This window comes from Garra rufa, chromosome 3, assembly GCF_049309525.1.
Source record: "Garra rufa chromosome 3, GarRuf1.0, whole genome shotgun sequence".
Classification (NCBI taxonomy): Eukaryota; Metazoa; Chordata; class Actinopteri; order Cypriniformes; family Cyprinidae; genus Garra; species Garra rufa.
Window position 1 is genome coordinate 28680728 of NC_133363.1, and position 26929 is coordinate 28707656.

Sequence of the window (26929 nt, forward strand, 5' to 3'; positions counted from 1 at the left end):
AACAACATCCCTTGACTATTTTGTCCTTAACACAGATACCAAAAACTTCTGTGTGTTGCACAGAAGCCGGTGAACCAAAAACAACATAAACCACAGATTCTTAAGATGAACCACATGACTAACGCCATCTCCAGCAGTCATTCACATATTAAAATCCTACAGCTACGGAGGAGACCCTTCACCCATCAATACAGTAGAAGTTTTTAAAAAGTGGTTTTGCAGCATTTTTGTGCATTTGAACCCTTTCCAACAATGACTGTATGATTTTGAGATCCATCTTTTCACACTGAGGACAACTAAAGGACTCATATGCAACGATTACAGAAGGTTCAAACGCTCACCAATGCTTCAGAAGGAAACACAATGCATTAAGAGCCAGGGGGTGAAAACATTTTGAATTTGAAGATCAGGGTAAATTTAACTTATTCTGTCATCTGGGAAACATAATATATTCTGTAGCTTTTGAAGGGCAGTACTAAATGAAAAAAATATGATATTTAGGCAAAATAATATAATCCTATAGCTACGGAGGGGACCCTTCACCCGTCAATACAGCAGAAAACTGGGCCGACCTTTCCCACTGACTGCATCGCACACGGGCCCCTACAGCATATTTTAAGTGTTATAAATAAGTGGCCCATTTTTTTTATTCTTCCCTTACCCTCTCTCGTCAGGTCATGAGAGGCATTCTTCTGTCCCAGATACACAATGATTTTTTTTTTCTTCACACCAGTTACACAGCTGTGTAACAGCCGAAACACAGCTGTAGGTTTCCACAAAATAGAAAAAACTCATCCCTGAGTCCAAATCCACATCTCAGTAAAGCAAATATAGATAGAGGCAAAACGAGCGATAAAGACACCTGTGAGACAAAGGATGACATTTGAAACATCTGTTAGTCATCGCTGCCTGCAAAATTAAACCAATAAAAACTGAAAGCACAACAGGGCAGAGAGTAACCTTCAGTTGCTAAAGGAACATCTATTATTCTATGACACACTACTTGGCAAAATAGAGACTCTATCAAAGTGATTTATTATGTGTGACTTTGGATTGACCTTTATTAAACTCATCAAAGCTGGCTGTTTGGAGAAAAAAAAAGTATTTTATGTATGCATTTGTGAGTGTACAAAGACCAGTTAACCACTGCAAAGAAAACACATGCGTCTCTTAACTATAATTCAAGCATTCATGCTTTTATGCTGCTTTTCATCTGTTTGTGACTTATTTTTCACAGTGTTATCAGCAGCATGCCACAGTAAACACGTCGGTTGAATATACCTGGGGAACCGATGATACGAACAGTTGCAACGCATTGTGAGTTTATTAAAAACCCAATGTTCTTTGTGAATGCTATAGACAGATGTTAATGAGCACTGCACTGTGTAATTAACTGCATAAACGAGGCATTATAATTAAGACACAGAAAAGCTTTCTTGCAAATCAGGTCTTAGAGGTCAGGAATAAATGAAATGGAACAATTTCAAAGGCACAAGAGAGGCGTAATTGCTCAGGTCCACGCCGGGAGGGAACAGTTGCTTTAAAAACTGTAAAAACCGCATTAACATGAGCGCTTTTTGCATGTGAATTGAGACTACTCTTCATGTTAAAGTAACCAACAGCGCATCAGCACATCCAATTCATTAATTGTGGAAAAACTGCCATGATCTGCATATTAAAGGCATTTTTAGGTCATAACCATTAGCAAATGTACCTAATATGCATAATGTATATGTTTCAAGAGAGTGATAAGCCCGGTGACTTTACTGTAAAATGAAACGTAATGTCTCGTAAAGTTCTAAAGTCAGTTAGACTTTTTTAAACGGTTATGAAATAAGCCCTTTATGCTCAGAAAAAATACAGTAGAAAGAGTAATATTGACAAATTTTATTACAATTTCAAAAACTTTCTATTTTGATATATTTATTTTAAAGAGGACATCGGAAGCAAAATTCATTTTTACAAAATTTTCATATAAATGTCTTAGCAGTGTGTGGACACAACCACCCCACAGTGATAAAAATTATTCACTCTTTTTTTTAATCCCCTCAAAAATCTAAACAGTCTCAATTATTAAGCCGTTTTGATTTTCTGATAAGTATGACTTCATATTGTTCAAGCCCCGCCCACAAACGCTGATGGACTGTCCTGTATTAGTATATTTCCATCTCAGCCAGTTGTATGCTGTCCGCCTTTTGTAGCGAAAACAAAGTCTCGCATGCAACGCAGGTATTTTGTAGTTGGATTTAAAAGTAAACATAAGAGTCTTCTTTTTCTCCCGACATCAGAGCCACTGCGGATGTATTGAAATAGTTTTGTTTTTAATTGTTACTCACCACCAAATACACACACAAGAGGAGAAAAAAAAGAAGAAGAGAGGGGTGGAGTGAGCAGTAGCCCATTATCATTTAAACAGACATACACTGAGATGGGTTGCTGTGAACAGGGCTGTTTTTGACAGGGTAAAAAGGGTGTTGTTTTATATGACCACTGAAAATTTAACCAAAGTATTGTATGTTGCAGACATTTCATGAAGTTCCTAAAGAATCATACAACCTTGTGGAAAATGGCCATCCGATGTCTCCTATAAAATATAAAAATATTTGGTAACACTTTAGAATAGGTAACACTTATTCACTATTAACTATGACTTTTCCCTCAATAAATTCCTAATTTGCTGCTTATTAATAGTTAGTAAGGTAGTTGTTAGGTTTAGGTATTGGGTAGATAGAGTTGTAGAATAAGGTCATGTAGAATAAGGCATTAATATGTGCTTAATTAGTACTAATAAATGGCCAATATTGTAGTAATATGCATGCTAGTAAGTTGTAGTTAATAGTGAATAAGTGTTACCTATTCTAAAGTGTTACCAAATATTTTTATGGAAACCATGATTCTTTTCTTTTCAGAATGATGAAGTTCACAGGAACAGCATTTATTTGATTATTACTATTTATTATATTTATTTATAGTGAGATACCACTTTAGATTACTATATATGGGTTAGAGAACCATTTTCTCTGACAATATTTCAGCAATCATGTTGTGTGTTTTCTATTAACCGTTTAGAATCAGTATTAGCCGACAAATCACTACTGATCTAATTGGTCAAATATGACCCTGGACCACAAAACCAGTCATAAGGTTAAATTTGAGATTTATACATCATATGAAAGCTCAATAAATAAGCTTTCTATTGATGTATGGTTTGTTATGATAGGACAATATTTGACTGAGATACATCTATTTGAAAATCAGGAATCTGAGGATGCAAAAAAATAAAAAAGACTGAGAAAATCACCTTTAAAGTTGTCCAAATTAGGTTCTTAACAATGCATATTACAAATCAAAAATTACATTTTGATATGTTTACAGTAGGAATTTTACAAAAAATCTTAATGGAACATGAACTTTACTTAATTTCTTAATGATTTTTGGCATAAAAGAAAAATCAAAAATTTTGACCCATGCAATGTATTTTTGGCTATTGCTACAAACATACCCCAGCGACTTAAGACTGGTTTTGTGGTCCAGGGTCACAAATGGGTTTGCAAAAAGACCCAGTTTGAAAAACAAGGGGCCCTATCGTACACTATCGGCCCTATCGCAATGCAATGTCAGGTGCAACGCAAGTGTTTTTTTCTAGTTTCAGCCCGACGAAGTTATCATTTTCACGTCCAGCGCTGTGTTGTTTAAATAGTAAATGCACTTGCACCTATCTATTCGCCCATGGGCGTGCTGGTCTCAAAACGAGGTGTTTAGGCGCATTGTTGGTGCATTGCTGTTTTGAAGAAACTGAAAATAATTGCACCATTGATCAAACAAAGTCAATGTCAAAGTCGCAGTATTTTTTTTATTTATTTAGTAATATGTGCCTATAGTGAGTGCACAATGCATATACACTCTACTTATTACACACGCAGGGATGAGCAGCAGCACACAAACATGCCAAATTACTAAAAATGAAAGGATTACAATGTAACAAGCAGATCTGTTTCCTCTCTGGAGAAGCGTTCAGTCTTTGCTCTTGCAAATCCCGCTATGTAAACAGCGAATCTGCCAGGGTGCAAGTGCAAGGGAATGGGAGAGGAGACACTGAATTGTTTATTGCACGTTACGCCTAAAACACACCCATTACTCATTAAGAGAATAGGTACAACCGTTTTGGACCATGAGCCTGGCGGACCAACCGTTTTTTCCATCGTTAAACTAGTGAAAGTGGATTTTGACATGCCCTAAGTCCACCTGCACCATGCGCTTCAGACCATGCACTTAGGCCGTTAAAATAGGGCCCTACAAATGCTCCTGTGCATTACTTAACATTTTCTTTCAGTTGGTGGTTGAAAAACAAAAAAAAACATTACCAGCTGGACCAAAACAGGAAGCCCAACAACTAAGCAAATGACCCACAGCCACTCCAGGCAGCTCACCATGGGAACTAGGGCTGCACGATATATCGAATAATTATCGTTATCGCGATAACAGTATACGCGATATTGGTATCGCAGAGAGTTGCGATAAATGACATTTAATTTGGTTTAATTTCTTTACAAAACTTTTCACAGACGGCTGTGAGCTGATGCAGTGACAGGTTCACTGTTCTCTCCAACATTACAACCATTTAAACTTAATCTTTATAATATTACCATTAATGAAGATGTGAGATATTAGCCGTCAACCACTCCCTGTCACGGACACTGCGCTCCGCTCAACTAGAAACCGGACGTTTTTATTTAAAAATGCAGAGGTTGTCTCTAATTTAAATGGCTACCTATAATAGAGAAAATAAACTTCTTGTTCATGTACTCATATTTTCATTCATTCGTGTCCCTTGCTTAGGCAGTAAAATAAATATATTTTAAAAAGGCTTTCAGAATCAGCCCATTTTCTTGTAAAACATCAGCAATCAGAATCGGCCATGAAGAATCAAGATTGGTGCATTACTAAAAAGAAATTGGGTGCTCTTCTTTTTTTTCTTTTTTTTGCTCCTAACATTTTGAAGTTTAATAGTAAACTTTTTGTTTAATAGTATTTTTTTTTTATTTGTTTATTAATATTTATTTTTATTTAAAAAGAAAACAAACAAAGAGGCAAGGCAATTAAATATTTTGTTTAAAACATGCTCTTGAGTGCATTCATTTTGTGTTTGCAGGTCTATGGTAACAGCAAACCAGAAATCACAATATCTGCTGAGGTTTTAAGTCATTCATAGTGTTTTAAAGTCTAAGTGTTTGCAACTTACTTGACAGTTTTTTTTTTAGCCTGAATTAGATTTAATTCGGATGACAGACAAATATCTATTACCTGTTTATTTTAGTATGACCATTACATATATAAATGATTTTAAAACATATATTAATAATAATAATAATAATAATAATAATATTAATAAAAGGCATTTCTCTAGGGAAATGTTATATCGCAAGAAATACCGTTATCGCAATATTCAACAACAATATCGCATATCGCATGTTTTCCCAATATCGTGCAGCCCTAAATGGGAACGTTGTCAAAACCCTGATTGCAGCAACATCCAGCTGTTAAAACCACAGAAAAGCTCTACTGGCAGCCACTCTAAAGCAACCCCGCAGTCAACCCTTTAAATAATGCCCAAGCACCATCCACTTTGTAGAGTAAGTTCACACATCTGCAGTCAAAACCAACTCTTTACTATTGTGTAAAGAAATACAGACAAATAGCTGCCACAATCCACTGAGAGATTCAGAGATCAATTCTTCGATTTCCAGCTTGTTACTCAATTTGAAAGTCAATTACACCACAAAAGTTAATATAGCCTAAGAAAACGTAATCTACGAGCAGGCAAATGGTTTAAACAAACTCTTACCATAAATTCATATGATGAACAGATTCACTCTAACAACCCTTATGAAAAGGAACCATTGTTTTATTATAGTAACCATGGGTTTTTGGTTTTATTTGTAGAAACTCCATGGTTAATTTCCATAAGGGAAAAATGAACTATGGGTTTACAACAAATAAAACGGTTACTAAAGTTGAGTGTTGTAGTTGACTACACTATTTTCCTGTTTAGTATTGTAAAGCTACTTTAACCATGGTATTTGTAGTAAAACTGCAAAAAAAAAACTAATTTTCATATGGGTAATTTATGTTTGTCATCATTTATCAAAACACATACATAGAGCACAGAGACTTTTGCTTGACATACACTGCCAGTCAAAAATTTTTGAAAATTAAGATTGCTCATGTTTTTTAAAGAAGTCTCTTCTGCTCACCAAGCCTGCATTTATTTAATCCAAAATACAGCAAATACTTTTATTTAGCAGGTATGCTTTAAATTGATCAAAAGTGATGATAAAGACATTTATAATGTTACAAATTATAATATAATGATTTCTATTTCAGGTAAATGCTGTTTTTCTTAACTTTCTATTCATCAAGGAAACCAGACAAAATTCTACCTAGCTGATTTCAACATAATAATAATAAATGTTTTTTGAGCAGCAAATCAGAATATTAGACTGATTTCTGAAGGATCATGTGAATGGAGTAATGATGCAAAAATTCAGCTTTCAAAAATCTAAAATAAATTCATTTTAAAATACATTCAAATAGAAAACAGTTATTTTTAAATAGCAAAAATATATTTTAGAATTGTACTGTTTTTGCTGTGCTTAATAAATGCAGGCTTGGTGAGCATAAGAGACTTCTTTAAAAACATTAAAAATCCTGCTGTTCAAAAACTTTTGACTGGTAGCAGGGCTCGAAATTAACTTTTTTTACTTGGTAGCACTGGTGCTCCCAACTTCAAAAAGTTAGGAGCACCAAAAAAAATTTAGGAGCACCTAATTTCTTTTTAGTAATGTGCCAAACTTGATTCTTCATGGCCAATTCTGATTGCAGATGTTTTATAAACAAATGGGCTAATTCTGAAAGCCTTTTTTATATATTTATATGAGTAAATATGAGTATTTATATGAGTACATGAACAAAATGTTTATTTTCTCTACTATAGGTAGAGCCATTTAAATTAGAGGCAACCACTGCATTTTTAAACAATCTACAGTATAAACAACAAAAAATAAACAACACTTCTTTCGTCGTGTATAGACAATAAGTGCAGGCATGATCAAAGTAGGCTACTCTTTCAATATATAAGTGCAAATAGAGACCGAATTTTTTAAGCATGATACAGAGCTATAGACACTACACAACTTATTATAGACCACATAATAATAACAGCCTAGATATTTTATGTAGCCTAATTTGCGCGCATTGGGAAGTCGCTCTCTAAACACGGGGTATTAAAATTGCTTTTGAATGTGCGTGCGCGTTTTACTTTTGGTTTCGTTTTAACGACCGCGCGAAACTCTCGACGGCGCGGAGCGTGCATTCTACAATACAAGATATTACTTTAACAAAACCATTTGAATGTGGGAGGACACAAACGGGATTTTGAAGAGCGTGTCCCCAGTGGAAATTACACCCCTGCGTGAGTGCAACTCTGCATCAAGTTATCATTTGATGTGAATGTATGCAGCGTTGTACAGTATATTGAGATGGAGGCGCCAGAATTGTATCTGACAAAGTACGCTGTAGCACAAAATATTCAGATTTCTTCAAAGCAGATTGTGGAGACCTTTTAATTGTCCACAGTCAAAAGAGAGACCGGCGAACCTGTCACTGTATCAGCTCACAACAGTCTGTGCAGTAGTTAGGCTAGCCAAAGTTTTGTAAAGAAATTAAACCAAGTCGCACCACAACAATTTCTAGCACTCGTACATATGCTCCCAAATACATTTTGAGGTCGTGCAGATTAAATTTTAGGAGCATATGCGACCAAAACGGTCGCAATTTCGAGCCCTGGGTAGTGTACAAGAACCAGTGTGCTCTGTGTATGTGCTTTGATCAAACTTTCGTTTGTGTGGACTTCCAACTGATTTTTTTTTTGTTGTAAGAAATCTCTCAGGTTTCATTATAAATATGTTCATGTTTAATTTAATTTAATTTAATTCAAAGTTTAATTTATGGTTAAACATCAATGGTTAAATACATCATTACATAAAATCATTATTTTATGGTGGAGCCATTTATAATGGCAGGGCAAGTAAAAATTGGGACTACTGGCCTTAGTGTTGAGCCCTGAAACAGTGAGTGGGTCCATAAAAAAGCCTCATGCCATGTGTAGAGCTCTTTCTGAGATTTACAATAAACCCCAGAACAGAACAGAACAGAACAGAAAGCCTAGTGTTGCTTGAACAAGTGCAGCAAACTGGAGAAAATGTGAAAAGTAGAACTTGGGATGCATGTACATTTTCTTTAAAAACAAATCTGAGGTATAGTTGAAATCTACATAAGGACAGTGGCAAAGTCAATTAAATCAACCAATGTGAACAAGTTTAGGGGTCATAACAGACAATAAAATTACATACAATGCTTAATTCAGGCTATGCGATCTTGCCAAACTTGTGTCAACTCTGCACAAGGATGTCTGACCTGCAAGCTGCTGCATAAGCGTAACCTTAACCTCACAAGAACAGTACCAAAAACGATCAAGAGAACCATTGTTTTGCAGTACGGGGTAAATAAAACGATCTTCAGCAGGTTGCTTGAGTTTTCAAAAGGCAAAATTGATGCATGCAGCACTGCTGCGTTCTGTCCTATGGTGTGACGCTGTGACCCACCTTATCAGACTGCCGCATGTAGCAGTACATAATCCCCCGCATGCACTTGATGGCAGAGTGCTCCAGTTCATGAGTGCGGCCCATGTCATCATCAATGCGCCTGTATGACAAACATTCAACATGAGTTCCTAGAAAACACTTTAATGAGTTGAAAACACATTTTTTTTTTTTTAAATAGCAAAGAATTTCATTAACATTTACCAAGGCAAGTGTTGAAACGAACACAGTCATAAAAAAACATGCAAAGGAGACAAACCTTTAAGACACAGTAAGAAAGCTCATGTAGAGCATGCATGTGCACACACCACCCACATATATTCTTACAGAGACAAATAGAGAGTAAGTAATGGGTTCAGGCCTTGCTGTCAGATTGGAATCATCTTAATTAAACTCCTCTGACAATGCTAATATGCAGAGGTGAAGACTGATGACTATGTCTGTCTCTGATATACGCCTGCTCTCTATTTTTATCCTCGCATTCGTCCTCCAGAGGAACAACCCTCTCCAGGAGGAGTGAGAAGGGAGGAAAAAAAAAACACTTTGTCTTAGGAGTTCAATGGAAAGTATTTTTCTTGGGTGCCCTCCTATAAATCTTGTAACCTTGACCCAGGCCCCTAGAGTGCTGGTGACCTGCTTTAAAAAGAAGGGAGGTGTGTGTGTGTGTGTGTGTGTGTTTGTGCATGATATAGATGTATATGTGTTTAAAATGTCTAATTTACGTTTTACTGAATATTGGAAATATTACAATTAAATTTTATGAAAATATGCACCTAAATACAACATGTGACCCTGTACCACAAAACCAGTCATAAGTTGCACAGGTATATTTGTAGCAATAGCCAACAATACATTGTATAGGTCAAAACTATCATTAAAAACCATTAGTTTTTCACTAACCACGCATAAACGTAGTTTTCTCAAAAACACAAACATGTACATTCATGTTGCTTGCATATTATTGTAGCCCAATATGTGCTGATTACAATCTAATCAGACTTTAGCCATTAATATGTTTTTAAGATACTGAAAAAAGCACAAATGTCAGGGCATGTCAAAACTTCTTCAGGGCCCCAAAACACCCTCAGACCCCAGAGCGTTAAGTAAAGAGTTTTTTTTTTTTTTTTTTTTTTTTCACCATAAAATTATCTTTTTTTTCTTTATTAGTAATATGCATTGCTAAGAACTTCATCTGGACAACTTTAAAGGCAATTTTCTCAATATTTAGATTTTTTTTTGCACCCTCAGATTCCAGATTTTCAAATAGCTGTATCTCAGTCAAATATTGTCCTATCCTAACAAATCATATATCAATGGAAATCTATTTATTCAGCTTTCAGATGATGCATAAATCTCAATTTAAAAAAAAACTGACCCATATGACTGGTTTGTGGCCCAGGGTTACAAATGTGAAAATATAAAAGGCCTAAAAATGTTTTTTCTAAAACATTCAAACTTTGCTTTTCTAATTAGAAATGCTATGTTTGCTACCTCAAATCAATTCAGGATTGATTTGGAATTTGAAAGGCATTCTCAGTTCAACTGTTAATAATTGTTATGAATGACAAATAACCATGGCTGTCAGAGACAGAGTAAACAAGTGAATTTTGAAAATAAACCTACAAAACAATATTCAAGTGTTTGGCTGTCCCAGTCAGTGTTGTTTCAATTATTCCAAAGGGAAAGCGATACCAAACCAATCAGACACTGCCTAGAAAAGGTCATGCATCAAAGCCTCCCGCCTGAACCAAAAAGACTTTTATTGTGTTTTTATGAAGCTTTTTTGTCCTCGTCACAAAATCCTTCCTTTAAAGTATCTTATTTTGTGTTCCACAGAAGTCACAGAGGTTTGGAATGACATGAGGCTGAATAAATGATGACAGATCTTATTCTTATTTTTGGAGGGAAATCTGCCTTCAAATGAAAGGAGGAAAGACGGTGCAAAACACAAGGAAATACTGCTAGTGAACCTCTTGGGAGAAAGTTCATTTTTAGAAAGGAAAATGATTCAGAACACAAAGCCAAATCACTGAAGTAGCTAAAGAATAAGATAAATGTTCTACAACAGCCCAGTTAAAGAGCGAGCAGGGCAGTGTTTGGTCGTAACATCTTGGACTCAAAGTGACTTTGGACAATCCCTCAAGAGGAATCTAGGGTTTAGCTCCAATATCTTGTTCAAGGGCATAAAGGTGAGAGTTCGCCAATTCCCTCTTGCAGAGTTTGAACATATAACCTTTAAGCTATCCGGTATCCAGTACATCCCTGGACATTAGGTTCAGTCTAATTTTGTCTTTACTGAGCTTTGGAAACTGCAGTGTAAAAGCAGCAGTCCACTACTTTGAGCACTGGAACAAATGTATCTGGATCAATCGACTAAATTGTTCTTGATCAGTGGGTAAACATGCTTACTTCAATGTGATTAAAACTGCCACTGATACAAATATATCAAATTTGAAGAGTGAATACTTACAGTACACTACCCTTCAATGAATTATTTTGATGTTTTTGTTAAAAATACAGTAAAACAGCTAAATTATGAAATATTAATTAATATAAAATAGGTTTTCTGTTGAAATATATTTTAAAATGATTCCTGCACAGCTGCCATTCAGCAGCTATCACTCCAGTCTTCAGCATTACATAATTCTTCAGAAATCATTCTAATAATTTTATTATTATCAACATTAAAAACAGTTGTCTTTTCTCTATGATAATGACACATTCACGTTCACAGTTTCATTTAAAGGGTAGTTCAACCAAAAATGAAAATGATGTAATTAATTATTCACCCTCGTATCGTTCCAAATCTGTAAGACCTTCGTTCATCTTCGGGAACACAAAAAAATAACAGCTTAATTTAACAATTTCTTTTCTTCCGTCTTAGTTACATGCCTTCACTTTGTTTGGAAGCGGAGAAATGCCCACACATGCGTTGTGGTACTGTCATGAAGAAATTGTTGAATAAAGTCGTTATTTTTTGCGCACAAAAAGTATCCATATAGCTTCATAAAAATTACGGTTGAACCACTGATTTCACATTAACTATTTTAATGGTGTCCTTACTACATTTCTGTCCCTTGAACGTAGTAATTACAACTTGCTTATGCAGGTTCAGAAAGCCCTCCGATTTAATCAGAAATATCTTAATTAGTGTTCTGAAGATGAACGAAGGTCTTGCGGGTTTGGAACGACATGAGGGTGAGTAATTAATGACAAAATTTTCATTTTTAGGTGAACTATGCCTTTAAAAAGGCCTATTCTGTCAAGCCATGTCACAATACTGCTTAATTGGACCAAATTGTAAACATAACGTCTGTTCACACCAAGTGACTCAACACCAGTATGAATAAATGTTCACATCTTTTTGTGCATAATACAACTGACAATACAGATTCCTCTTGCTCACTAAAATAGCTCACTAACGCTTAGAGATATGCTTAGAGATGGTGTAAAATAACTTGTTCAGCCTTTTGTCTTTGGCTGTTAAACTCATCTTTGTTTTTCCCAGACACCACAGATGGTATATATACACTACACCACTGCATATGGGGCTTCTGTGCTGTTTTTGCAGTGTTGCACACCACAATTTTGTATGAGTATGCAATGCTGCTAAATGGGAGCACTACAAACCAATTTATATGGAGGTAATTGCACATACAGTACTATTCAGTGTCTTACCTGTATGCCAGTGCCAGTGCCCAGACACTGGCAGCACAGTAGAGGGAGTCTCTGACTTTAGCCTCCTTACAGGTGGAACAGGTCTTGACCGGGAACAGACCAGTGGTAGGGCTCTGATAGTTCAGAATGGTGGACTTCACTAGAGCAAATAAGATAAAAATAGATATAGTGTTACTATCAACAGCCCACAGGAACAGCTGGAACCTCCAAAACACTTATTGATGAACACCTTTTAACACCTGTTATTCTTGTTGTCTGACATAAAATACCACTGCATAATGAATCAAACTAATTAAATATTATTGCATGTTTCTTGTCTTCATCAATATTACAGTGCCTTACGAAATTATTCATACCCCTTAGTTTTTTTTTTACGTTTTATGTTGCTGCCTTATGTTAAACTGTTTTAAATATTTTTTCCCCACATCAATCAACACTCCATGCACCATATTGACAAAGCAAAAACAGAATAGTCACAACTTCATATATTAACAAAAAAAAAAAAAAAATGAAATAAGGACATTGCATAAGTTTTCATACCGTTAACACGTAGCTGAGTACCTTTACAGCCAAAAGACAGACCTAAAGTCTTTTTGGATATGATGCAACAAGTTTTGTACATCAACATTTGGCGATTATCTGCCATTCTTAGCCTTACCTCTTCACCTCTCAAGCTCTTTCAGCTTGAATGGGGTCTGGGAGATATTTTCAGGTTTCTCCAAAATGTTTGACTGGGTTCAAACCAGGCTGCGGCTGGACCACTCTAGTACATTCACAGTATTGTCTATAAGCCACTCTTGCTGTGTGCTTAGGGTCATTGTACTGTTGAAAGGTGAACCTTCTGCCCAAATGAGTCCCTCAGTCCCTGCCACTGAAAAACAGCCCCACAGCATGAGGCTGCTACCAGCACACTTTACTTTTTGGATGATACTCTGCAGGTGATGAGCAGTGCCTGGTTTCCTTCAAACATGAGGCTTGGAATTGAGGTTTATCAGACCAGACAATCTTGTTTCTCCCAGTCTGAGAGTCCTTTAGATGCTTTTTTGCAATTCCAAGTGTGTTTTCAGGTATCTATACTACACCACCATAAAGCCCAGATCGCTGGAGTGTTGTAGTGATGTTTGTCCTTCTGTAGGTTTCTCCCATCTGCATATATGATCATGGAGCTCAACTAGAGTGACCATCAGCTTCTTGGTCACCACCCTTGTCAAGGCCATTCTCCATCAACTGCTCTAGGAAGAGTCGTGGTTGTTTCAAACATCTTCCATTAAGGTTAACAGAGACTACATGCTTCTGTGAACCTTCAATTCAGCAGATTTTTTTCTGAACTCTTTTCCAAATGTGTGGCTTGATGCAATCCTGTCTCTGAGCTCTACAGGCAGTTTTTTTTTTGTTACCTCAGGGCTTGGTTTTTGCTCTGATATGCATTTTAAGCTGTTAAGACATTTTATTAAGACGTGTGTCTTTCCAAATCATACTCATTCAACTGAATTTGCCACAGGTTAACTTCACTCAGTCTAGTGATATCTAAAAGTAATATGAATGCTCCTGAGCTAAATTTCAACTGTATTTCAAAAGTGTATGGAGTGTAGACTGACGTGGATAAAAGTCATTTAAAGCAGCTTAACATTAAGCAGCAACATAACAAAATGTAAAAAAGAAGGGGTATGAATACTTTTGCAAGACACTGTATAAAGTTAAAAAAAAGGTAAAAAAAGGGAACATAGCTTTATCCATTACTGTGCCCAACTGCTAAACTTTCTCTCTCTCCACTGTGATTTCTCTTTACTAATGTATAATCAGGCTGAATAGGGCACTTCATTTTTCATCAGCACATTACGGCAGCACAAATGAAGGGGACATTCATTCCGAGCCATCATTTGTTATGTGGAGTTTGGGTCAATTCAAAGAGACAGTGCCAGCAGGGCTGGGGGATAAGGAGACACTGGGGGGAATTAGTCAGAATATTAATATACTCTTCAGAGAGACTGCAGCCAGGATTACTCTGACTCCCATCGGAAGAATCCGGCAAACCGGAAAGGGCGATAAATATGTCTTTATCTGATTAGGTCTTGTACTGTAACTGCGGTTGATGCCGGCAAGACTGAAAGGAAGACTGCAGTTGGAGTCTCCCAGAACGTTTCAGGGAGGAATGTGTCAGAGATCAATTAATCTGGCGAAATCTGCTACACAGCCTGCTATTACTGCCCATTTGCTTTTGTGAAAACCTTAAATTACTAATCAAGAAAGTGTCATTTACAGTCATTTCACAGTCAGCATGGCATCACCTGTGCATTAAGTGGCTTCTTTGGAGAAAAGAAAAGCAGCGAAATGACATATTATTCACACACATCTTTAGCGTGAGGGATGGAATGCATCAGAGCACTCTAGATGCAAATTCTTTGAAGACTGCATCTCTCTCATCATCTATCAGCATAATGCACTTCTAAATCAACCCCGAACACTGCACACAAACACGAGGTTTTCATGAAGAAGCCATTTTTATACACCAAGAAGAAAGGGAGGGGGGTGTCCATCACAGACAGTGGAAGAAGACAGAAAAATAGGTGGAGATTGAACCACACAGATGAAGAGAGACAGAGGAAGAAGACAAAGAAAGAACGAAAAAGAGAGACTCTTTTGCCCATTAAAAGTTAAAGCTTGTTTTCTCCAACCTTAATCTTGTGGAGGCAGGGGAAAGATAGCAGAACTGCATTCACAACAAACAGGCCGGAGAGGAGAAGACGAGGAAATGAGAAGCACTGAAGCATGATGTCATTACCACATAAATAGGAAAACCCAGAAAGAGAGTGAGAAAGACGGAAAAATGAGAAAGACTGGAGATAAAAATGGCAATAACCTTCTATAAAAAGTTCCATGCATGTTGGATGTAATGTGCTGCATTCATATACAGTACTTATGACGTAGTAAGCTGAGATGCATTTCTGCTCTGAGGAGGAATCTGAATTATGAAACTTACCACATTTATTTATTATTGTGGGATTTGTCTTATAGGCAACGACATGGGGATTCACTTTTAAAAAAAAAACGGGATTACCCTGTGCTAACGCTGTATGTTTGTCTGCTTCAACCATGACTCATTCAAAAGGATCATTGAAATGAGAAACCTCCTCTGTGTCACTCTATACTCTTTGTTCTCTCTCACCCTGCAGTGCTCTCATCTCAGGGTTGGCTGTCTGGGGATTTTAAATGAGCTTTAGGAACAGGTTGAAGTCTGGATGGAGGAAAGAGATTGGAGACATAGATTTCATGTATGCAATCTTCAAGAAACAAGGCTCTTCCGTCGTTTTTGTGGAGGATGTAACAAGTTCATCGAGTACTCTACTAATGAGCTGAGGAGCTGAATCAGGTGTGCTAGACAAAAACACAAGGTGTTCTTGAAATGTTCACACCGAACACTCCAATTTAATTCCAACCATATTTGAAACAAAGCAGCTGAAGTTTGTGTTGTTTGTTTTGAATTATAATTTCAAACTGAGATGTCTAGGTCTTCCATTGGTCACAACTTTTTTGCTATAAGAATTAGACAGTTCCACGCGTTCCAGATACAATGACCACCAATATTCTAAGCACCTACAGACATACTTATTTCAAGCCGGGTAAACTTAAAGGAGTAGTTCACTTTCAGAACAAAAATTTTAAGATAATGTTTTCACCCCCTTCGACATCCAAGATGCTAATGTCTTTCTTTTTTAAATCGTATGGAAATTATGTTTTTTGAGAAAAACATTTCAGGATTTCTTTCCATATAATGGCCTTCTATGGTGCCCCCGAGTTTGAACTTCCAAAATGCAGCTTCAAATGGCTCTAAACGATCACAGCCGAGGAAAGAAGCCTTCCAAATACATAGTAACGCATGGTTAAATGACTTACAGAGTGATAATTCAAATACAAATGAATGTTTTCATTAGAAGTTGATGCAACCTGAAATGATTTTTGTCAAAATGCTGTGCAGCCACCTGACTAGTCACTGGTCTTTGTGTTCTTCTGAAAACAAGATTATCTTATTATCTTTTGTCATGTTGTTTCATACAAAATATGTTTATTGGAAAATGAGAAAAACGATGATTAAGAAAATGATTTTTTTATTGTGCATCAGCACAGATATTGGTCTGCCTGCCATTAACAATAACACCCTCACCTGCGGGAATGACCAATCATTATGATATCAACAACAAACCAGCAACCAACAAATTAGAGATAACTCTTAATCAGTGGTTCACAAATATGACATAAATTTAAACTAAGCTTAATGACCCCCTAGAAAACATTAACAAGTGACTAATTATCCTTGAAAAGAAACTAAAAGAATGAATGAAATCATGCAGAAAACTCTTAATCTTACATGCACTGTTTTGTCTTATAGAGCAGTATTTATTGTCATGATGAATACTAAAATTGAAAGTGAGATTAGGTGAGAGATGAGGGAGAAAGAGGGTAGTCAGGAAAAGAGATGAGTATTGATTAAGAGCAAAATGCACAGAGGAGCTCAGCAATGAGAACCCATACTAGCTCCAAATGAATCTTTTAGTGCTTGGACTCAGCTCATTTGTTGGGTATTATAATTAAATGTAATGGTTTGGAGACTTTTTGAATCCTCTAATTAAATTAGGAAACATCTTGCCATAATTAAATTATTTGTAAATATGAGTAAACATCAGTGCACTTAATACACAGATCAACTATATTAGGGAAAATCAGGAGTAACTTGGCTATTTGTACACAGCTTGACACCCTAAATGCATCGCTTTATAATTTTGTACTTGTAATTAAAATAAAAACAAAGGTGGAACATCTACAGTCAAGCCCGAAATTATTCATACCCCTGGCAAATTCTGACTTAAAGTTACTTTTTTATTCAACCAGAATAAAAAAGTTGTTTTTTTTGACCGGAAATGACACAGGCTTCTCTCAAAAGATAATAAGATGATGTATAAGAGGCATCATTGTGGACAAAAAAAAATTCTTAGCTTTTATTTATATTTGAACAAAAAGTGGCATGTCCAAAATTATTCATACCCTTCTCAATAATCAATAGAAAAGCCTTTTTTGGCTATTATAGCAAATCAAATGCTTCTTATAATTGCTGACCAGCTTTTTGCATGTCTCCCCTGGTATTTTTGCCCATTCATCTTTAGCGATAAGCTCCAACTCTTTCAGTTTGGAGGGTCTCTTTGCCGTCACCCTGATCTTTAGCTCCCTCCACAGATTCTCAAATGGATTTAAGTCAGGACTCTGGCTGGGCCACTACAAAACGTTTGTGTTTTTGTCTGCTAACCATTTCTTTACCACTTTTGCTGTGTATTTTGGGTCGTTGTCATGCTGAAATGTCCACTGATGCCCAAGGCCAAGTTTCTCTGTAGACTTCCTGATGTTGTTGTTGAGAATTTTGATGTATTGCTCCTTTTTCATGGTGCCGTCAACTGTGATTAGGTTCCCTGGTCCACCGGCTGAACCCCCCCCCCCCCCCCCCCCAAAAAAAAAAACATTAGGTTCCCACCACCATGTTTGACAGTGGGGATGGTGTTCTACATCATTGTGGCCAAACAATTACAATTTTGTTTCATCTGACCATAAAACAAAAGTAAAGAAGTCTTCTTCTTTGTCCAGATGAGCATTTGCAAAGGCCATGCGGGCTTTTGTGTGCCTTATTTGGAGAAGTGGTGTCCTCCTTGGTCTGCGTCCGTGGAACCCAGCCGTGTACAGTGTCCTTTGGGCTGAGATGTTGCCACCAGCAGAGTCCAGATTCATCAGGATGGCCTTGATGGTGATCCTTGGATTCTATTTTAACTCTCTCACTATCCTCCTGGCCAGCACAGGTGTCACTTTTGGCTTCCAACCACGTCCTCTGAGATTTTTCACAGTGTGGAACGTCTTGTATTTTTTAATAATACTTTGCACTGTAGCCACTGGAACTTCACAACATTTAGATATGGTCTTATAGCCCTTTCCTGACTCATGAGCAGCCACAATGCGCAGCCGCAGATCCTCAGTGAGCTCCTTTGTCTTAGCCATGACTGTCCACAAACCAACAGCAGAGAGCTTCTGTATAGAACTTTGGATTTTCCCACAGACTGTGACAGTTTGCAAAGGGTATGAATAATTTTGGACATGCCACTTTTTGTTCAAATGTAAATAAAAGCTGAGAAATATTTTTTTTCCACAATGATGCCTCTTGTACAACGTCTTATTATCTTTTGAGTGAAGCTTGTGTCATTTCCGGGTAAAAAAAAAAAAAACTTGCTGATTGAATAAAAGTAACTTTAAGTCAGAATTTGCCAGGGGTATGGATAATTTAGGGCTTGACTGTAGTAGATGAAGCCATGACACAACACAGTAAGGTTAAATGTCTCATTTAAAGACCATAATAGAATGCTCTCTGACAATCCTGAGCCAGCCATACTATAAAATGCTCAGATCAGCCTCTATTCTTAAACTGACATGAAAAACAAATGACATCCAGGGCATAAATTCTCACCTGCGCTATAGTAGCGGTCAAGTTTCTCCCAAAGGGGCTCATCCTCCCGGTGCAGTATGGATAGCTTAAGGGGTTCATAGATGGAGCCTGATCATGGAAAGCAAAGATAGATGTTAAAGAACACTTGAACTGTGACAGATCTGAAATGTTGTGATGTTTATCTCATCTTTAGATGCAATTCTAGTATCCCTGGATGGAAGTGATAAGCATACTTCAAAGTCAGCATGGCTCCTTGATGATGCCACTATAGACTACTGACCCGCCACAGGCCCACTTTGGGCTATTTAGTATGCCGAGGTTGAGCTGACTCACCAAAATCAAAATGTGCTTCATTTAGTCTCTGTAACCTAAATGGTTTTCTGTTCCATTTACAATGCTAAGAGCAGCGAAATGTAGATTTACTGGGGTGCAAAGGCAGCAAAGCATGCCAGGAAAACAATCAAAGCAAAATGCAAAAGACTAAAGCTATTGTTCTCAGAATGCATATAACAAATCGAACGTCATTTCAAACACACACAGCTTGATTGCAAAATTGAAGGCACTGGCACAAACTCTGTGAATAATGGAACCTGACACCAGTAAATTCAGCTTTTTCTGTGAGGAGTGAAATTCAGGGGAACCCCATCAACTAGAGCACTATTTCAGACACATTTAACTTTGGACCAATTTACATTTTAATAGAATCGACCCAGGGTCAATACCTCAGGTACTGAAAATTCACATTTCCTAGCAAATTAGCATAATTCCCATCAGCTTTTAAGTAGCAGGGACAAAGCCATCTCTTTTTAAGATAACTCCAGCTAAGCAGAGCACATCCAATAGGCAAATGAAAGATACTCCTCATTTTAGTTTCACCACATTGATATAAAAGTAACTTGCCTCGAGAAGCATACAAACCCTCTGTTAACCGATGTGATCAGACATTGACAGAAAGAGATGAGAGGTACTGGACTGCATTACTGATTTCATTAATCACAGAATTGTCCCCATGATATCACGAAGGATTATTTACACCTAACCCTTTACATCTCATAAAATATTACAGATGAAACACTAGAATTATTATTTTCAGCAGTGAAAAATAAAAAGTAAATTACGCACCAATTTTTTTTAATTAAGCATCAAACAGTCATCAGACCAAGACTGTTATGGAAACGTATTGGCTTTCAAAAAATATACAGGTAATAGCCTCTATTCATACACTTTAAAAAATAAAGGTGCTTTAAAAGGCGATGCCATAGAAGAACATTTTTCAGTCAAAGGTTCTTTAAAAAAAAACATCTCTTTCCTACTTTTTTATAATCTGAAGAACCTTCTTTTACCACAAAGAACCACAAAGGTTCTTCAGACGTTAAACGTTCTTTATTGAACCATTTAAACAAAAAAGGTTCTTCTATGGCATCGTGAAGCACCTTTATTTTTAAGAGTGTACACTTGATTTAAATAAAAAGTAATGTGCGTCTTTTCCATGGACCAATCGCTATGCCCCAACTTACCAAATTTCCGGAGTTTGCGATGGACATTCACTTCATTGGCTGTGTTGGCCATTTTTCATTAGGTGTACTCTACGCCAGGCCTCTATTAGTTAAACTACAACATTAGTACAATTAGCAGAAAATACTGAGAAAAGACAAATTACATGGAATCACACAGTGAGATTTTCTTCAGGCATGGTTAGTGAATGGACATGCAACGAATTACATCATACGCAATTGAAAGATGATCTTGTATGACTGATGTCAGAGGATGAGATGACAATTACAGTGTGCGGAAGTGTCCATGACACCATATAAACTACAATTACTGTAGGTAGGTAGGTGATGGAAGGAAGTTAATGACCGACTACTTGTGATCTGTAGTCCTGTAATCTCAACTGCTTTTTCATTCCAAAATGTAAACTATATTACCTCACAGTTCTCTATATAAAGTTGCATATATACACTGCTGTTCAAAATCAGTAAGATTTTTAGTTTTTTAAAGAATTCTCTTATGCTCATTTACTTGATCGAAAATTCAGAAAAAAACAGTAATACTGTCAAATATTATTACAGTTTAAAATAAAGGTTTTCCATTTTAATATATTTTAAAATGTAAGTTATTCCTGTGATGCAAAGCTGAATTTTAATCAGCAATTACTCCAGTCTTTAGTGTCCCATGATCCTTCAGAAATCATTCTAATATGCTGATTTATTACTTTTATTACCAGTGTTCAAAACTCATGCTGCTTATTATTTTTTTTTTTTTTTTGGAAAACAAAAAAAAAGGATTCTTTGATGAACAAAATGATAAAAGACAGCATTTATTCAAAATAGAAATCTTTTCTAACTCTTTTCTAGTCTTTGAGATTACTTTTTATCAATTTAACACATCCTTGGTGAATAAAGTATTAATTTCTTTAAGAAAAAGAAAGAATACAATTTTACTGACCACAAACTTTTAAATGGTAGTTTATACTGTTATAAAAAAAATCTATTTTAAATAAATGTTTTTAACTTTTTAATTTATTAAAGAATCCTGGGAAAAAAAGTATCACAGGTTCTGACAAAATATTAAGCAGCACAACTGTTTTCAACATTGATAATAAATCAGCATATTAGAATGATTTCTGAAGGATCATGTGACACTGAAGACTGAAGTAAATTATGCTTTGCATCACAGGAATAAATTACATTTTAAAAATATATTCACTTAGAAAACAGTTTTTTACAATAAAATATTATTTCACAATATTACTGCTTTTTCTGGATTTTTGATCAAATAATTGCAGCCTTGATGAGCATAAGAAACGTCTTTAAAAAACATTAAAAATCTTACTGATTCCAAACTTTTGAACAGCAGTGTATATCCAAATTAAAAACAAACAGTATACTCATGTAAAGCGATACAGACTATATCAAAAACCTCAACTACATGATTGATTTTAATCACAAAACATAACCTATAACATCGCCAAGCTCTAATCTGCTCAATACTACAATAAGCCATGAAGACATTAGGATATTACAAAACATTAACATCATACATTTCTATAAAGCTGTACAAATAAAATAGACCTGACTATTTTAAACACTAGATCAGAAAACAACAAATAACATCTGTCATTGTTAACTCACTCATGTTGTTCTAAACCCATATGACAAGAGAAGGTAGAAAGACAGTCACTATTTACATCCATTGGATATTTTTCTGTACAGGTTTAGAATAACATTAGGGCAAGCACTTCTTTTTCACAATTTGCTATGCCTTCAACAAATAAAAATAGCAGAGAAAAAAACTAGGTGTAATTTTCTTTTTCTTTTTTATCTGTCTTACATAACCACAAGTGGATTCTGAAAATTCTTTCAAGACCTACTTGAGTTTTAATGTCAGGCTGAAGCAGATGCTAACAAGCATTGAATTAAGAGGGTTAAAAAGCCTTTCAAAACCTTAGACATTCAGGGGACTGAAGTCTTTTAAAGTACTACTCCTTAAAAATTCAAAGCCTGAAGCTCTGTGTGCAGTTAGTCTCTAAATATAGCCCTGATCAGCGTACACACGCCTGACCTTTGGGCTCTGCTCTCTGCCACTCAGACAAGACAACTCATGTTAATACGGTTCTGCAGCACGGACAATGGATCAAAATGCACCGAGAAAGCAAATGCGCACTCTTTAATCGTGCTCAATGCCATGCATCACAAAAAGCCAAACCTGATCGCTTAGATCTGGCTTTGAACTCCAACAGCTTCCAGCCGACATCCGCTAGGCTTGCCATTATGACAGCTAAATAACAACATCACACTCACACTGCCGTTAAAGCGCTCACACTGTCGCAAAGCCTATATGTACTCCGCTGCCGTAGAACGACATGCCGTGTTCCAGTTTATGGTGACTGAAGCTAACAGCAAAATGTTGCTGTCTTGGGCTTGGTTTTTGACGTTATTATTAAGTTTTGTGGGACAACATGTCACGTTTGCATTGCAAGACGTTACTGGTGATTTATTCGGCTCGGAAAATCATGGTATGGTAGCGGCTTTCGGTGACTTTAACTCTGATAAACAGACTGACATTTTCATCATCAGGAAGCGTAAGTACAGTTCTGCTAGATTAATAATGTCTCATATCATTTCCTCTAAGGTTAACACAATGCAATAAAAGATGATACTTATTGTATAATATGTGTGAGGTTTAATTTGTTTCGTGTAACACAACGCTGTCATATATTGTTTCTAATTACAGGGGGTGTGACAGGATACTCCTTTCGTACTATATTGCATGCATTGTTTATTTATCTGTTTTATTGGTGCTTCTGTGTCATTTCACGGGAATATTGTTTCTTTCAGATTCTGAGTTGTCGATTTTCCTGGCTGATCTTAAAGCTCCTTATTTCAAACCTAAAGTTAATCTGACCAAAAATGCTTTCCCTAGGTAAGAATATACACTTACCCACACTAACTCTATAAAGCCTACTGTATCACGTTTGATACATGAATTTCTAAGTCCTCTGAATTATTGACAAACTAAAAAAACTGCCTTCTGCCATCTGACTTTTTAAAAATGTCCGCCGGCTAAATGTCATCTGTCTTTTGACTTTTTAGTTAGTAAATGAAATAATATCTTTGTATTGTTATCAATATTAAGTTAAACATTTACTGGACTGAAGCAACCTAGCAAACTTCATTATCCATCTTTTTTTAGAAACATTATGTTAATAATGTGTGTGTCAAAAAAGTAAAAAATACAAACAAACAGGCTTTTGAGGAATGTTTATTTATACGTCTCTCAAATATCATTGTATTGCATTGCATTATATGTTTTTGCTCCCCAGAGTTAAACCTACTGAGCTTTGGTCATTAAAAAAAAAAAAAAAATATATATATATATATTATATATATATATATATATATATATATATGTATATACAGAAGATTCAAACACTCACTGATACGCATACAGAAGGAAAAATAATACATTAAGAGCCAGCGGTGTAAACTTTTGAACACAATGAAGATGTGTAGATTTTTCTTGATTTGCCTAAATATAATATATTTTTTTCAGCTAGTACTGTACTCTAGAAGCTACAGAAGATATGTATGTGTTTCTCAAAAGAAAAAATAACATAAATTTACCCTGATTTTTAAATTCCAAAAGTTTTCACCCCCGGCTCTTAATGCATCATGTTTCCTTGTGAAGCATCAGTGAGCGTTTGATCCTTTTGTAATAGTTGCATATGAGTCCCTCAGTGTGAAAAGATGGGTCTCAAAATCATATAGTCATTGTTGAAAAGGTTTCAAATACACAAAAATGCTGAGAAACCAAAGAATCTTACGATTATTGGAGTAATTGGATACACAGTTGAAGTCAAAAGTTTACATACACCTTGCAGAATTTTTTTTTATTTAGTACTGACCTGAATAGGATATTTTACATAAAACACTTTTACATATAGTCCACAAGACAAAAAAATAGTCCTGAACAAACGGTTCTTCAGAAAAATCCTTCAGGTCCCACAAATTCTAAAAAGTTTTTGAATTTGAAAGTCAGGGTAAATTTAACTTATTTTGTCTTATGAGAAACATGTAAGTATCTTCTGTAGCATCTGAAGGGCAGTACTAAATTAATTTTGGTAAAATAATTAACATTTTGCAGATTCTGTGAGGTTTATGTTAACTTTTGACCTCAACTGTAACATCTGCACCAAATAGCGTTTATTAGTCAGTTTTTTTTTTTTTTTTTTGAGTGTGTGAGCTTCATATGATCACTATATCATATCGTATGGGCCGTAACAGCTTGATATATAAATATGATTTAAAACCTAAACCACACATGCTGACTTTTAAGGTTCATGGACTCTTCTGTTAACAAAAAAAAATTACTATTAGTGTGAGAGTTTATTATGTTGATATTGCCTTGTTCACTGTTTCTCTGGCTCTCTTTAGTGACTTCACCATAACAAGTGTGGTCCCCGGTGATTATGATGGAGACTCTCAGATGGACGTGCTTGTTACTGGCTACCTTAAGGACTTCAAACAGACACGTGTCTTTGTCTTCTGGGGACATAACCAAACTTTGGGTAAAGTGTGAAAATAAAAGAAAGAAAGAAAGAAAAGAAAGTGCTTTTTGTACATTATCCTGGCTCTATTTGGTTTGTTTATTCAGTATTTTTGCCTGAATTGATCGTTTTGGAGCAATAGAAATGATACTACAGCAACACAGCACAGTTTTTTCACAGTAAATGTTATCTGTTCTCTTACAGACCAGAATGAAAAGGTAGCGCTGAACAGCACCTTTGATGATCAGCCCCTTGTCATGGAGTAAGTGCAATATATTGTTTTTAATTATTGTTATTAATCGTTATTATACAGTATTGTGGAAATATTATGTAATATCTACAGTTGAGGTCCGAAGTTTACATACACCTTGCAGAACCTGCAATATGTTAATTATTTTACCAAAATAAGAGGGATCATACAAAATGAATGTTGTTTTTTATTTAGTACTGACCTGAATAAGATATTTTACATAAAAGACATTTACATGTGTCCACAAGAGGAAATAATAGGTGAATTTATAAAAATGACCCTGTTTGATTCTTAATACTGTGTTGTGACCTAAATGATCAGGTGTTTTGTTTTTTTTTGTTTTGTTTTTTGAGTGGTAGTTGTTAATTTTCCTTGTTTGTCCTGAACAGTTAAACTGCCCGCTGTTCTTCAGATAAATCCTTCAGGTCCCACAAATTCATTGTTTTTTTTGTTTTTGTTTTTAGCATTTTTGTGTATTTTAACCTTTTCCAAAAATTACTGTATGATTTAGAGATCCGTCTTTTCACACTGATGGACTCATATAAAAACTATTACAAGTTAAAATGCTCACTGATGCTACAGAAGGAAAAATTATGCATTAAGAGCCAGGGGGTAAAAAACTTTTTGAATTTGAAGATCAGGGTGAATTGAATATGTTGTCTTCTGGGAAACGTGTAAGTATCTTCTGTAGCTTCTGAACAGCAGTACTAAATGGAAAAAAAAAAAAAAAGATATTTAGGCAAAATAAGAAAAATCTATGCATCTTCATTAATTTCAAAAGTTTACACCCCTGGCTCTTAATGGATCATTTTTCCTTCTGGAGCGTAAAATAAATAACATTTCACAGATTCTGCAAGGTCTATGTAAACTTTTAAACCTCAACTGTATATATAATCTTGGTCTTAAACACTTCAAATCACTGATGAGGATTGTTTTCATATTAAACATACTGTAAGTGTATCATTTAAGGTTTGCAGTCCTCATTATTATTAAGTTTTGTTGGGCAATTCTGATAAACAGACTGACATTTTCATTGTCAGGAAGTTTAAGTAAAATTCTGCTAGCTAATGTCTTAAAATCATCCCCTTAAAGTTTAACTTAATGTAATGCAGTCATCATAGTGTACATTGCAAATTTCCCTTGTAGAGTTTTTGTTTTTGCAGAGGTCTAATGCTGCTTATTCTTTTCCGCATACAGTTTTAATGGGGACATGGTTCCAGACATTTTTGGATCTGTGGGTAGTTCGCCAGAGGTTTGCTATCTTAGGAATAGGTAAGACTGTTTTCCTAAATGTGCAATAGCTTGTTTTTGGTTTTTCTGCCTATGTCACGAAAACAAGTGTACAGTGTATAAAACATGCTGTTTTATTGTTTGTCAGGCAACAGAAATGTGAGAAGGCTCTCAACTCAGATGTCAAGATGCGCGCCCCTCATTCCAATGCTTTCATTGACCTTAACAAGGACTTCACCGCTGGTGAGTAATGCTACTGTGGACTTTCGTTCGGTCTGAAGTCTTTTGAAGTGTCAGAGAAAATATTGCTAGGTTCTGCTGCTCTGTGGACTGATTTAGAGAATTGCTGCTTCTCTATTCTGTAGCTTTCAGTTAGCATTGCTGTAGATGCCTTGATGAAGCCCATTTGCGGTGGAACAGCCCTGAGTGCTGCTTGATTTATTTATGGATTAGGAATGCTAGGAATACTTCTTTGATTATTACCACATCAGACATGTTTATTAGATTAGACATGTTCCTCATACTGCTTTTACAAGCAATATATGAAGTCACATTTTACATTTGGTTTATGTAATGGTTTTTCT

The 26929-nt window shown here is 35.8% G+C and overlaps 2 protein-coding genes across 4 annotated transcripts in view; one reads left to right on the plus strand and one right to left on the minus strand.

Annotated features, from left to right (window-relative positions):
* The window catches only part of phkb (phosphorylase kinase, beta), a 75434-nt gene extending 52809 nt beyond the window's left edge, over positions 1-22625 (minus strand). The window contains exons 1-5 of one of the 2 annotated variants that reach the window (XM_073836918.1): positions 22525-22603; positions 20334-20427; positions 18838-18924; positions 12339-12477; positions 8664-8763 (exon numbers count right to left, since the gene is read on the minus strand). In XM_073836918.1, coding sequence (XP_073693019.1) covers positions 8664-8763; positions 12339-12477; positions 18838-18924; positions 20334-20385 — 378 coding nt within the window. In that variant the 5' untranslated portion in view covers positions 20386-20427; positions 22525-22603. Of the gene's footprint in view, positions 1-8663; positions 8764-12338; positions 12478-18837; positions 18925-20333; positions 20428-22524 lie in introns of both variants that reach the window. The other variant, XM_073836917.1, reaches the window with a different exon arrangement.
* Positions 22626-22682: 57 nt separating this feature from the next.
* Positions 22683-26929, plus strand: part of itfg1 (integrin alpha FG-GAP repeat containing 1) — a 214244-nt gene continuing 209997 nt past the window's right edge. For both annotated transcript variants that reach the window (XM_073836919.1, XM_073836920.1), the window contains exons 1-6: positions 22683-22900; positions 23157-23241; positions 24753-24886; positions 25070-25127; positions 26313-26387; positions 26494-26588. In XM_073836919.1, coding sequence (XP_073693020.1) covers positions 22699-22900; positions 23157-23241; positions 24753-24886; positions 25070-25127; positions 26313-26387; positions 26494-26588 — 649 coding nt within the window. In that variant the 5' untranslated portion in view covers positions 22683-22698. The remainder of the gene's footprint in view (positions 22901-23156; positions 23242-24752; positions 24887-25069; positions 25128-26312; positions 26388-26493; positions 26589-26929) is intronic.